Source organism: Rattus rattus, chromosome 2 (genome assembly GCF_011064425.1).
Source record: "Rattus rattus isolate New Zealand chromosome 2, Rrattus_CSIRO_v1, whole genome shotgun sequence".
NCBI classification, from domain to species: domain Eukaryota; kingdom Metazoa; phylum Chordata; class Mammalia; order Rodentia; family Muridae; genus Rattus; species Rattus rattus.
In genome coordinates this window covers 5,305,736-5,320,115 of record NC_046155.1, presented here as the reverse complement: position 1 = coordinate 5,320,115, position 14,380 = coordinate 5,305,736, and the positions used below count along the sequence as shown (strand labels likewise).

General features: G+C 54.5%; 1 protein-coding gene across 3 annotated transcripts in view; it reads left to right on the top strand.

The window, feature by feature from the left end:
* Shank2 (SH3 and multiple ankyrin repeat domains 2) overlaps positions 1-14,380 on the top strand; it is a 389,007-nt gene that overhangs the window by 367,332 nt on the left and 7,295 nt on the right. For all 3 annotated transcript variants that reach the window (XM_032891331.1, XM_032891333.1, XM_032891332.1), the window contains 4 exons: positions 238-368; positions 2,025-2,136; positions 2,963-2,983; positions 4,360-6,763. In XM_032891331.1, the coding sequence (XP_032747222.1) occupies positions 238-368; positions 2,025-2,136; positions 2,963-2,983; positions 4,360-6,763 (2,668 nt within the window). The remainder of the gene's footprint in view (positions 1-237; positions 369-2,024; positions 2,137-2,962; positions 2,984-4,359; positions 6,764-14,380) is intronic.

The window sequence follows — 14,380 nt, the reverse complement described above, 5'->3', positions numbered from 1 at the left end:
TTCTGCTGTCTTTCTCCAGTTAATTACACACCTCAGACAGGCAAGGGGATGTATGGTGGACACCCTAGTGGGACATGTGGAGGGGTCATAGGTGCATGCCTGCTGCCCACACCACAGCCTCCCTGATAGCCCGGGCACGTGAACAGTGGCTGCATGCCTCAATTCTCCTAACTGAGCCCCTCCACCCTCCAGGCTTCCATGAGACTAAACCACTCCAAAACGTACTTTGTCTTTTAGATAAACCGGAAGAGATAGTCCCAGCCTCCAAGCCCTCCAGGACTGCAGAGAACGTGGCCATAGAATCCAGGGTGGCAACCATCAAGCAGCGGCCCACAAGCCGGTGCTTTCCAGCTGCCTCTGACGTGAACGTGAGTGAGCGGAACCGGGTCGGGTTTGGGCTGGCCTAGCTAGTGGACAGGCAGGCAGGAGGTTCAGCATGCAGGGAGCGGCAGGCCAATTCAGTAGCTGGCCCTCACAAGCCCTCTCTGCACATGGTCAGAGCCCACTGTCAGGGGCTAGCACACTGATCCAGTGCAGACCTGGAACAAGTCAGTTACTAGGCTGAAGTGCAAGCCTCACCACTCCCGTATGCCACCTTTACCTGGGTTTATCCACCGAGTCCCAAGCCTTGAGGGTGTCCCTCCATGTGTCCAACCAAGAGACCTTGGACATAGGGGCAGTGGGAGTGCTCCTCAGACAGTGCTCCTTGCTATAGCAGAGCCTCACGCACTGTGGTCCTCTGCACAAACACTCGGCACGTGCTCCAAGGTGGGTGACAGCATCCTTAGAAGGGAAGTGGCTTAATGTGTTGGTCTTCATTGTGCATGGGAGGCACCAGATGCCAGCTCACAGCAGTTGCTATTGCTGTGCCCACTCACCCCAAGTAAAAGGCACTCCCAATAAAGAGGTGACAAGTTTCCCAGGAGCCAGGGATGAGTCCTGGACAAAAGTGAGATCTTTGAACCACTTGGTACCTCCTTCTGGTTTCCAGCCACCATCACAGTCCAGTGCCAGGTCTGAGCACTAACTGTCCCACCACATAGCTGAGTATTTTCTCTGACTCACTTTCAGACTGACTTGGTTTAATCCAGCCCTTTTAACACAGTGACACCTACGCTTGCCATGAATTTGGTAAGAGTTTCATAAGATAAGCAATAAAATAGACACCCCCAGGGTTCAGATACTCACTCCTTCCCCTCAGAATCACATAGGGAGGAACCCTGGCCTTCAACACACCTGTATTCAGCCCTGATATTCTCCAACCTGATAACCCCGTTGGACAGGTTCCTTTGACCTCCACGGGGCCAGCATCCTACCTTCCCTGCCTCGGATTCCAGGGTCAGGTGGGTAGAAGTCTGTCAGAGTACACCCACAGATGTGTTCTTAGTGAGCCTTAGTGGCCAATCTTCCCCAAGCCTCTCCCAGGCTGTGGAGCATAGCTGGCCAACCATTTCAGACTGTCAGACAAAACAGCATAGGTGAACCAGCTGTGAGGGGGCAGGCAGATACTCTCTGAGAGTCCACCTTCAGGCCAGAGGAGAGACAGCCCACTGCAGTCTCTGTGACAATTTCCAGGGTTGCTTGGCAGTTCTCACAGGTCAGGAACCCTACTCACGTGCACAGGTTTGGTACCTGGACACCTCTATAGTGCCTGGAACAGGAAAACAGAATCCAAACTGAGGACTTGACCAAGGTCACAGGGTATGAGGACTGAGGCGGGGCATGGCCTGGATCAGACCCCACTGCCTACCACACTGTGCCTTTCCCCAAGAGCCAGCCATCCTGGTTCTGTTCTCCGTGAGCTTCTCTGCTGACTGGCCGGGGAAATGTCTCAGCAGCGTATGGCTAAGTCTGGGTGTGCTGGCATCCAATGCACAGGAGCTAAAAGGAATATGGGGAGGGCGTGGCCTGAAGAAGCCATGGTAATTGATACCTGAAGCTCCCAGAGCTTCCTGTCGCCTCTGGCCCTGTCACCATGGATGGGGCTCCCAGGGATGCACCTCACCTGGCTCTCTGGTTTGCAGTCCGTGTACGAGCGCCAAGGGATTGCTGTAATGACGCCCACGGTCCCTGGGAGCCCGAAAGGCCCATTTCTGGGCCTCCCTCGAGGTACGATGCGAAGGCAGAAATCGATAGGTAAGAAGCGTGACCCTCCACCCGAAGACGTTGCCCCTAAGCTTTCAAACACAGCCCTCAGCTCCTCAGGGGTTCTGGGCTCCTGACTCCAAGCCCCATGGTTGCCTTGGAACCTAAACTCTAGCCACTCCCCACGGGGACTGCCTACCAGGGGGCAGGTCCCCAGCTTCTCTCCAACAGGCAAAGTCTTGAACATGATGGGGTACGAAACCTTCCTTTATGGTGGTTTCTCTAATCTACTCACAGTAGCAGCCGGGGAAGCAGGGAGGAGGGTGGGAGGATGGGCAGACCCCTCCAGTCAATGTTTCATAGGCTGAGCTCAAGGGACATACTTCTCCGGGTGGTCGGGTCAGGTCTGAAACGCTGTGTGTAAGAAAGCAGCTTACCTTCCTCGCTAACATCCCATTTCCTTCACTGGCTCAGACAGGGCAAGGTAAACCTGACAGCTCAAGACAGGAAAAACCTCAGTGTGGTCCTTCCCATTTAAACTGTCTGGAAGCCTAGGCTACTGCTAAGCACGGTGGAGCCTTACCATGTAAAGAGAAGGGGTTTGCAGCCTCCTGCCTCAGCAAGGCACCACCAGGAACACAACAGCTCTGTGTGTTCCGGAAGCTCCTCCTGGTGATGCTGCCAGTGACATGGCACGGCTGTTTTTAGTCAGAGGAGGAGGCAGGAGGCGGCATCTAGGCAGTAATGACCATGGTGGTGTCTGCAGCTTGGGTGGCCCGCCCACCCCTGGCACATTCAGGGCCGGGCATAGCTGTACACACACCTTGTTGTATTCCTGGATCTTTCTGGCTAATAACAGTTGATTTCCTCCTGTCAGACAGCAGAATCTTTCTATCAGGTCAGTGAACCCCCACCCTCCCCCAGTTTGGAATCTGTAACTTGAATGTGTCCCAGTTTACTTTATAGGGGGTATTCTTAAATTATTTATTACTCCTTGGGAATGTCACCGTTAGGCGACACCTCACAGTGAATGGTCCACAGAGAGCTCCTTCAGCAAGAGACCTCTGAGATGCCAAATTAGCCTCTCACAGGAGTATGTTCAATTTGGAATACCCTTATCAAATGGAAGTTTTCATGGAATCAGTGACTGTAGTTTGTCCTGGGATTTTTTTCTTTCTTTTTTTTTTTTTTATTATTTCAAGTAATTCATTTTGTTGCCTCTGAAAACCTGCATGCTCCCCATGTTGAGAACTCATCCTTAGTGTCTGCGCTGTGTACGCTGCTTCTGTCTGTATGTCTTAGGCTGTACTGTCACATCAGCTGACACATACACGCAGAGAAAGCTCAGTCACACTGTGCCCTCAGCCACATCCCCACTTGGGGTCACACCCACACACTCTTCGCCAGTCAGGTCTCAAACATGGTTCTGCCTTTGTGCCAAGCTACCCAAGCTTGGTTAACTCTGACAGTCAACCTCAGGTCTCCAGAGAGTCCTGCAGGCCCTCGTCAGAGCTTCTTTGGAGACGGGCAGCAGGCACGGAATAGCTGAGCAGCATCCTGTAGATGCCATGCCCCAAGACTAGGTGGAGAAATCAAGTCCCCCCCCCCTCATGGACACAGTCCATGACAGAATGGCCCTATCTTTCAAGCCAGCCACCTGCTGAGGGCTGAGAAACTCAATCCATACAGAGCCTTTAGTGTGGCCCAGAAGGGGCAGGTGACGAAACTGGTCAATGTCCCCTTGGAAAAGACCACACAGTGACAGTAGCCGCTCCTCCTTGCACATTTGGGACACCACTAGGCAGACAGATACTGCTCACTGGACAGGAGGGACAGCAACCTTGACCTTTAGCCACTCATATGGCCCCTCAGGGAGTCAGATGAGAGCCTCATTCCCTTAGGAGCCCTCACCAGGCCTGAACAATGCAAAGACGGATGCCGCCTGCACACTTGTACCCACGGCCACAACTTTGGGTTCAAGTTGCCAGGGCTTGGCCTTGTTTTGGACACTTGCCACCCTCACCTCACCCCAGACACCACAGTATACCCCCCAGAGAAGCAAATCCCTACATGCGTTCATCACACCGAATGCCTGTCTTTCTGTTTCTGGCTCCTAGAAGGCGTGTGACTAACCACAGCATCCTGGCCTGTGCCGTGCTTCCTAACAATTGTCTACTGTCTGAGTTTGTGGAGACACAGTGTGTTGCACAGTCCTGAGGACTCCAGTGCGCTTTGTGGTCGCTGGGCTTAACACACTGTGTTCTCTGCTTGCAGGGATAACAGAGGAAGAGCGGCAGTTTCTGGCTCCCCCAATGCTGAAGTTCACCCGAAGCTTGTCCATGCCAGACACTTCTGAGGACATCCCCCCTCCGCCACAGTCTGTGCCCCCCTCTCCCCCTCCACCTTCCCCCACCACATACAACTGTCCCAGGTCCCCGACTCCAAGAGTCTATGGGACAATTAAGCCTGCGTTCAACCAGAACCCCGTCGCCAAGGTGCCCCCAGCCACCAGGTCTGACACTGTGGCCACCATGATGCGGGAAAAGGGGATGTTCTACAGGAGAGAGCTGTACCGCTTTTCCCTGGACTCAGAAGACGTCTACAGCCGCAGCCCCGCCCCACAGGCTGCCTTCCGCACCAAGCGGGGACAGATGCCTGAGAACCCGTACTCGGAGGTGGGAAAGATAGCCAGCAAGGCCGTCTATGTCCCTGCCAAGCCAGCCAGGCGGAAGGGCATGCTGGTAAAGCAGTCCAATGTGGAGGACAGCCCTGAGAAGACGTGCTCCATCCCCATCCCAACCATCATAGTCAAGGAACCCTCCACCAGCAGCAGCGGCAAGAGCAGCCAGGGGAGCAGCATGGAGATCGACCCCCAGGCCACTGAGCCCGGCCAGCTGCGGCCAGATGACAGCCTCACCGTCAGCAGCCCCTTTGCGGCAGCCATCGCTGGGGCCGTGCGTGACCGGGAGAAGCGTCTGGAAGCCAGGAGGAATTCCCCAGCCTTCCTCTCCACCGACCTGGGAGATGAGGACGTGGGTCTGGGGCCTCCTGCTCCCCGGATGCAGCCCTCCAAGTTTCCCGAGGAGGGTGGGTTTGGTGATGAGGATGAAACGGAACAGCCGCTATTGCCTACCCCTGGAGCAGCGCCCAGGGAGCTGGAGAACCACTTCCTAGGTGGTGGTGAGGCTGGTGCTCAGGGGGAGGCTGGGGGACCCCTGAGTTCCACATCCAAAGCCAAGGGGCCTGAAAGTGGCCCAGCAGCCGCCCTCAAGAGCAGCAGCCCAGCCAGCCCTGAGAATTACGTGCACCCACTCACGGGGCGGCTGCTCGACCCCAGCTCCCCGCTGGCCCTGGCACTGTCCGCCAGGGACCGAGCCATGCAGGAGTCCCAGCAAGGACACAAGGGGGAGGCCCCCAAGGCCGACCTTAACAAGCCTCTCTACATCGATACCAAAATGCGGCCCAGTGTGGAGTCTGGCTTTCCACCGGTCACCAGACAGAACACCAGGGGTCCCCTGCGAAGGCAGGAGACAGAGAACAAGTACGAGACGGACCTGAGTAAGGACCGGAGGGCTGACGACAAGAAGAACATGCTGATCAACATCGTGGACACTGCCCAGCAGAAGTCAGCCGGCCTACTGATGGTGCACACGGTGGACATTCCCGTGGCGGGGCCACCCCTGGAGGAAGAGGAGGACAGAGAGGATGGGGATACAAAGCCAGACCACTCACCCTCCACAGTGCCAGAAGGCGTTCCCAAAACCGAAGGTGCTTTACAGATCTCCGCTGCCCCGGAGCCCGCCGCTGCGCCCGGCAGGACCATCGTGGCAGCGGGCTCCGTGGAAGAGGCGGTGATTCTGCCATTCCGCATCCCCCCTCCCCCTCTGGCGTCCGTGGACTTGGATGAGGACTTTCTTTTCACAGAACCATTGCCTCCTCCCCTGGAATTTGCCAATAGTTTTGATATCCCCGACGACCGGGCAGCTTCAGTTCCCGCTCTGGCTGACCTGGTCAAGCAGAAGAAAAGTGACACCCCTCAGCCCCCTTCGTTGAACTCCAGCCAACCAGCCAACTCTACAGACAGTAAGAAGCCAGCCGGCATCTCAAACTGTCTGCCCTCCTCATTCCTGCCACCCCCCGAAAGCTTTGACGCGGTCACCGACTCGGGGATCGAGGAGGTGGACAGCCGGAGTAGCAGCGACCACCACCTGGAGACAACCAGCACCATCTCCACAGTGTCCAGCATCTCCACGCTGTCCTCAGAGGGCGGGGAGAGCATGGATACTTGCACAGTCTATGCAGACGGGCAAGCCTTTGTGGTTGACAAGCCCCCAGTACCTCCAAAGCCAAAAATGAAGCCCATCGTTCACAAAAGCAACGCACTTTACCAAGACACGCTCCCGGAAGAGGACACAGATGGCTTTGTGATTCCCCCACCTGCACCCCCGCCCCCGCCCGGCAGTGCCCAGGCCGGTGTGGCGAAGGTCATCCAGCCAAGGACCTCCAAGTTGTGGGGTGATGTTACAGAGGTCAAAAGCCCAATTCTCTCAGGCCCAAAGGCAAATGTCATTAGCGAGTTAAACTCCATTCTGCAGCAGATGAACAGGGGGAAATCGGTCAAGCCTGGGGAGGGGCTGGAGCTGCCCGTGGGAGCCAAGTCAGCCAACCTCGCTCCAAGGTAAGTTCGAAATCAGCTTGGGGATGTGTGGTCCAGTGCTGGCCAAGAAAAACCATTGGGGAGCTACCTATGCAGTCGAGAAGAGGGGACCTGCATGGCCTCTGCCACACCTATTAGGCTACAACCATGTTGTCACCATCCTGTCACCGGACTACGGCAGAGCCAAGGCCATGGCTACCATGCAACCTATGACACACCCTCCTAAGGACACATAAAGAAACCAGGAGAGGACCAGGCCCATGGTTGCTTCCAGAAGGAAGCTCAGGTCTCTGCTCTGTTTCCTCCAGCCCTTTGCCAGGACTACCTCAAAGGCAGGCAGAGCTCCATTAAAACTCAAACTGGCCAACAGAGGTGGCCAGAGGGTGGGCAGTGTGGCCAGCGTCTGAACGTGGGTGTACCATTCCCTCTCCCCTAATCACTCATGGGGTTGAGGATTCAGAAGGAGCTGGGTCATTGCTCCGGATGAACGTCTGCCCCTCCACTACATCATCCCACCCAGGTTCAGATGCTACAAAGGAGTCACTGCCAGCTGAGCCCAGTGGGCCGTTTTCAGCATCACATAGGGTTCAACAGGCTACCTTCCCTGGGATGGGGGTAGAATAAACACATTCTTTCTAAGCCCAAACAGAAAGTTCTAGAACAGCCCCCCTTGACTGTGTGGCTTTGGGATGGTACTCAGCAGCCTGGCGGGGCCCCGCCCTCTCTCGTGGCTTTTATGTTTCTGTTCCTGTGTGTGATCCACATGCGTGCTGTCTTTCTGCTTCCGTGTGTGCAGCTCTCAGCCTCTCTGGCTGACAGTTGAGCTCAGGTTCCATCGGTTTGACTAATGAAGTCTTTCTCTATTCTCCCACTGGGCAGGCATCTGATTCAAACAACCAAGCCCATTAATCAGGGACATCGCGTTGCATTTGAGTCTTGAGGTTTGGGCTGCGAGCCACAATTCTTCCTGCTACCTTCCAGTGTGGTTGTAAAGGGATGGCTTGGAACGGCTCCTTAGCTCCTTTGAGAAATACTGATTGGCGGCTGTTGTAAGGAAGTGTGTGGATGCCGCCCTAGTAACAGGAAACCTGAGACAGGTGGTGTGCAGGAGCAAGCTCCCGTGGCTCCCGCTGGCTAGGGGACGCCTGCAGAACCCCTCCACCCCTAGTGGATGTAACCACACACACCTGGACGTTGTATACATGTTCAGGATACGTTTGGTTCACCCTTTCCCCTGTAGAGTCTTTTAGGGCACAGTCTTATGTGAAAGTAACACCTCGAGCCCTTGGGGTGGTGTTTCTGGCAACTGGGCAGCATGGTACTGGGTGTTAAGTCCGCTCTTCCGCGAGCCTAAGCAGGTGTTGCAGCCTCTTGTTAGGGATAACAAGGAGACAAAAGAGGCTACAATAGCTGCTTAGTCTTCAGCCCGAGAGAAGCTGATATGGCCACTGGCGTTCACACGGAGGGCCTTCTGAATGGCAGCAGATGACCTCTGTCCTTTATTTTTCTGGGTAGACAATATCTGGTGTCTCCTAGAAGAGGGATGGAGACTTACCCTCCACTGGGGGCTGGGACTGTTGTCTTTCCCTACTAAGCGGATGCCAGACGCGGGTTGGGGGCTCCAGAGAGCATCACCAGCAAAATCCCAGTGGCCAAGAACTGGCACCACCCAGATGGTCTATTCCTGGCCCAGCCACTCACAGCAAGGACTTTAGCCAATGACTACAGAGCACCTCCACACATCAGGCATTCTGTCACGTAGGTACCAACAGCAGGGTCATCAACCAGCAGAGAGAAGTCTTGAGGCAGAGACAGAGGGACTCTACGGGAAGGTTCTAGAAGCTGGAGCTGAGGATTAGCTTCAGGGACAGGGCTCACCACTGAAGACCATTATAAGCCTGAGCACCTGAGAGGACAGGAGCAACCATTAGACCTGGAACTCCCTTGCAATTGAGGGGAGATGACAGTTGCTGACCTCAAGCAGTAGAGAAAGCACACAGCTCTGACCCTCCTTCCCAGATCTGGGGATTGCACCAGGTTGGGCCTAGGCTTAGGGCCCTGGGATGCCAGCAGTGGTTGCAAGACACAGAGGCCCACGGGCCGGGGTGGCAGTTCACAGAACCACGCATACATCCTGTATGGGGGTTGGAGGTGACCAAGCTCTGCCTCCTGCCTTGGGTGCACTGGCCACTTGCTCACATTGCTCAAACATCTCCATCGCCTTCACTGGCGGGCCCGGGAGAACCACTGGAGGGGCACTTGGTCTGAGATCCTGCCACCACTTATAGATGCTTCTAAAAGTTAAGCTGTGAATGACGCTGGGCAAAATGAGGTTCAGAATCAAGTGGAGAGAATTATTGAGGAAAAAGAAGTGAGGGTTTCAAGAGAAAACTGAAGACTGGCCATGCTCTCTGCAGTGACATGTTCAGACAGAAAGACCCCGCTTCCTCACGAATGACTATGCTCACCAAAGAAAGGCTGGTTCTCAGCACGTTCCTTTCCACCACACGGGCAAGAGCTTTGCTGTGCTCGTAATTTGAAATAATGATCCCCTTTCTACTTGACAGCTCTGAGAGACCCTGTCTTATGCTGGCACCAGGACGAAGTCCAGGGAGGGGCGGAGAGTTAGACGGCCTGGCATTTGCTTCCTGGGGTGTAAGCAATCTAACTTTAGTGTACCCAGGGTTTCTAGACTGACCCCAAAATCAGGACAATGTGGAATTTAGACACATTTAATTACAAATATATTCAAAGAGTCAGCTGGAACCCTCTTTCAATATATTTGTATATATATACATATATTAGTGTATGGTTTCAATATATTTGTATATATATATTAGCATATGACATCAGAGACACATCTGAAAGACCATGGAGCAAAGCTGTGGGCAGATCTGGCTACAGGCCTGATGCTGAGGTAATCTGTCAGAAGTCAGACCAGGCCAAAGTGAAGGAAACTGATGGGTGAGGTCTGCATCTACAATCGCTGTCTCTTCTAGCTGCCCACAGGCTTCCTTGTCCTGGCTGGGGGCAGAGCAGGGGGTTCCCCTGCTCTGTAGCTCCGCCCCTGCTCTGTAGCTCCGCCCCTGCTCTGTAGCTCCGCCCCCTGCTCTGTAGCTCCGCCTCCTGTTCTGCAGTCCCACCCTCCCCCTCAGAGGCTAAGGTGGTAGGTAGTAGTGTCTGCCTCAGCCCCTGTGGAATGGATATGCAAACACTTCATGGGTAACCTTGGCATGTTCTTCGGTTGGACAGGGCTTTTGACTTTCAGAGGCCTCCAGTCATCTGAATCTGGCCCTCAGTGGAGGCAGCAGGCCTGATTGACATTTTTGCTGCTTCATGGATCTAAACAGAACACTTAGGTGTCCTGGTTAAAGCTGCCTAGGGCCAAGGACCAGCCATGGTAGGGAGTTTACTAAGCCGCAACCACTGTCTATAGTCCAGTACCAAGCCCAAGAAAGAAGAGACAAGGGGACATCACCACAGAGGGTACTGCAGTCCTCCACAACTGGGAAACATAGTCATCGTCATCCACCCAGGCAGCCCAGGATGGCCCAGGATGCCAGGTACCATATGGTGCTCAGAATTTGTCATTTAAGAAAAGCGCGTGTCATTAAGAAATCATGGCCACTGTTCCCTTTAGGGAACTATATGTGACAAGTACCACAGAGGAGAAAAGGCACTCCAAAAGTCAGGTTAGAAAGGAGCCGGCACTCAGAGGAAGTGATTTCCAGTGACCTAGGTTCACATAGGATCCAGTTATGCAGAAACCAGAAGCACAGAGCCCGGGTCACGGTGGGTGGAGCGTGCGAAGCCGGACCAGAACAGACTCTACATGCCCATGTGAGGGAGTCGGTCGGAGTCAGGCCACCAGGCAAAGAGTGAGCAGGCTGTGGGAACACAGGATCAGATCCAAGGGATGGAAACCATGCTCATCAGGAGTGGACTCCAGTTTGCTGACATTCCTGGGCTGCGTGTAACATGAGGAAGATGCTGTCAAGGCCCGTGCTGAAGAGGGGTGGTGTCTGTTGCTAGAGACAAGAGGTACCTGGGAGACAATGAAGATCTAGACTTGGCTGCCTGTCTATAAGCACTGACTCCTGAATCTGGCTGTGACCAGAGACCAGGCATCACTTAGCAGGATGAAACCTGTTCTCTTCCAACATTCATGGAAAAACTCATCTCGTGTTCCTCTCCCCCTAGAGCACAGGGTAGAGTGCTCCAGGGAGTCCCCATGGCATACACTTGACTGCCATTACTTTGTGGTGAGCCCATGAGGGACAGGGTTTGGCCTTCGCCTCGTTGAAGCACACAGGAGCTTGGGAGGAAAACAGCAGTACTGAGGAAGTTCAGGTCCCCAAGGCCCCTGTGCCGGCAGCATTCCAGGTGCCTGTGGGGCTTCACTCGATCCCTGTCACCCCTGCTGTCCTCCCAGAGCAGTCCTCCACCCCCGCCATTGTTCTCTGGCTCTCGGCTGGATCACCAGTATTAATCTCAGTTCTGAAATTAATCAATACGATCGTTAAACTATTGTGACCACCTGGTCACAGAGTGCGGGCTTCTGCCCCATGACATCGTAAGCTGTCTGCACTGCCAGGCAACTCCAGTACTTCAGTCACCAACCAGAGCAGGAAGGTGATAGACGGTATTGCCAAGGTGCAGCCCTCGGTAGTGAGGTGAGCTGTCAGGGGCCGCTATCCACACGTTGACAGAGTCTCTGTCTGACCACCAAACTGCGGTCTCCTATTTAGAATGTATTTATCAGGGGTTGGGGATTTAGCTCAGTGGTAGAGCGGTGGCCTAGGAAGTGCAAGGCCCTGGGTTCGGTCCCCAGCTCAAAAAAAAAAAAAAAAAAAAAAAAAAAGGAAAAAGAATGTATTTATCTATTTTTATGTGCCATGGATGTTTTGCCTGCTTGTGTCTCTTATGTATACCAAGCACATGTAGTGCTCACAAGGGCCAGAAGAGGGCATCGGACGCTCTGGGACCTGAGTTACAGATGGTTGAACCATATGTGTGGGGGCTGGGATTTGAACCAGGGGCCTCTACAAGAGTAGCCAGTGCTGTAAACCGCTAAAGCCATCTCTCCAGCCCCTTCGAGTCTTCTCTCTTGATCTCATCCCTCTTTTGACAAGAGCCTATCACAGGTGAACAGTTCCTCCCGAAAGGAGGTACCTTCCTGTCCTGGCAACTTGTAAGCTAGGTGGGAACCCAGACAGTGTGCTGAGCCTACGACAGCTTCCTCAGAAGGAAGGCAGGCAGTGTCTCACAGCGTTCCTTCCAAGCTCTGCTCCCATTCTGGAGAGAGGCGCTGAGGCCTGGGGCGAGCAGAGCCCACAGAGTTCACTAACCCCATGATGACTGCAGGGCACCAAGGATCAGAAGTGCTGAGGGGAGGTCCCAGCTTCTGAGACTTAGGCAAACACTAGAAAGGTCCCAGAAAGAGGCAAGGGTGCTGCTCCCACAGTGCAAACCGCATGACCCAGCTCTCCTTCCCGCACCCCATTTGTGGAGGCCTGGAAAGGCAGAGCAGGGTCATAAGAAAGGAGGCTGATGCCCAAGTGGTTCTATACACCTGCAATGGCAATGTTAGGGAGGCTGAGGCAGGGGGATTGTGACAAGTTCTAAACTAACCTGGGGCTACAGTGAGGCTCTGTCTCAAGTCACCAAAAGGAAGCTGTGAGAGGGAGGGAAGGAGGGAAGACAAGTAGTTTAGAAGTTAGCCTCATGCAGAGGTGAGCCTGGGGTCGAGAGTCCATGCCCAAGTTGCTCAGAACCCTGGCATCAGTGCTAGCCCCCGAGGAGCCTCTGGCCCACACTTCTGCTCAGGTCCAAACTGAATCAGTAGCCAAGTGTGAGTCCTGTTGCCCATCCGCCTCCCAGTCATCAGTCCCTGCCAGGGAAGACAGGTGAAGAGCGTCTGCCAGCAGCTGGATTCGCTCTTGGGCTGGTTTTGTTTTGTTTCTTAATTCGCACATTTTTTAAATGAATTTGATTTAAAAAGCAGGCTAGAGATGATCCTCCCAGAGGCGGGTGTTTGTGAGTGTGTATCTATTCTAAATCAGGGTAACAGACTTCTGTATGTGCCGCCCAGCAGCCCAGCCGTTGCCTAGCAACATAATGATCTGCGCACAGGGGAGGATCCAGTGAGTCATGACTGTGTGATTCACCAGGAAGGAGGCAGGCTACCCAGGAGGCGCAGAGCAAAGCTGGCAGGCCAGTCCAACTTAACTCAGCAGTTGCCACACTGGGTGGGGTACTGGTAGGCCCCAAGCATGTGGCCAGGACTATATCCCTGCCGTTAACCGCTAGGCTGACCACCATGTTGTGGTGTTAACTTGATGCAAAGTGCTAACTGGGCTGGTTGGCCCGGGTCCACTGAGAGCACAGATTCGTTCTTTCCAAGTCAAAGCCAAGTGAAGGAAATAGCTGTGAGCCACGTGTCAGAGATCCGTCCTTTCTTCCTCCGTTCCTCACGGCACATCAGAGAAGGCAAGGTGTAGGTTCCCTGGCTCATGTGAGTGCCTGCCCCAAGCCACTGGGCTGCCTGCCAGGAGGGTTCAGAGGTGCAGTGCTCAGCCAGGGTTCATCTACCATGTTTCCACCCATGGAGGCTGCTGCCTCTCCTTGATTTCCAGTCAGTTCTGCAGTGTCGTCTCAACCGTTCCCTGTGTCGTTTCCATTCGCTCCCATGGCGCTGTTTGCAGAAGAGGGTCATGCTGAGCAGAAGTAAGTGCGGCCTGTCGAGATCCGTGTGTTCCCCGTGTGTCACTGTCTCTGCTCCTACCTCTGCTTCCCAGCAGCTACTGCTGCTGCCTGCTGAATCCGTCCTGACCAGAAGGCCTCCAGCCCTGGGTACTGGCTTAGAGACCCTTCGGAGCAGTGCCCAGGCATCTGCTGGCCCTCAGGGGACTGTCATGCCAACCACATGGCTGCAAACCACGGGTCAGGCCAGTGCAGGGCATAGAACTTCCCAGCCCCCTCCCGATCCTTCACTGCCTCACTGGCACCCAGGAGCTCCTGTAGGACACCCCCTGCCTCCCCTATCCTCCCTAAAGTAGCCTGAAAGTAACCCCCTTCTGTAGAGGGAAGTGGCATGTATTACACATGTGCCCCTTCCCCAGTTACAGAGAGCCCCTGGGCAAGGGCAGTGCTTGGTCAGGCTGAACCTGGAGCGGCTCACCCTACAACCTGAAAATCGGAGTCCCTAGCCCACCTCTCCATGACTACCTAAAGCTGAATCTTCAGGGTTCCCCTGAAGGCTGCAAAGCCCAAATGGGCTTCAGGGCCTTTACTCCATGGACTGACTCAGGCCTGCTAAGATGACCTGCACACTGCAGGGACAGGCTCTTGGAGCAAACCTTAGTGGGGGCACACTCGGGGACCCACATGTGCCTACAGTTCCCAGAAGACATTGCTGCAAGTCAGACGCTCCCATTCCCAGCAGAGTCCTAGCCCACTGAGCCCATACCTCTTTTCTCCCCTGCAATGTCCAATAATCACTGCTAGTCCTAGTAAGGGTATTCCACAGAACAGAGGTAACCTGCTAATGGCTTCACCCAGACAAACAGCAGGCAAAGTAAAAGCAGCATCCCAGGAAAAGGAAAAGGCAGAGTAAGTCCAGGGACAACCGTATATTGC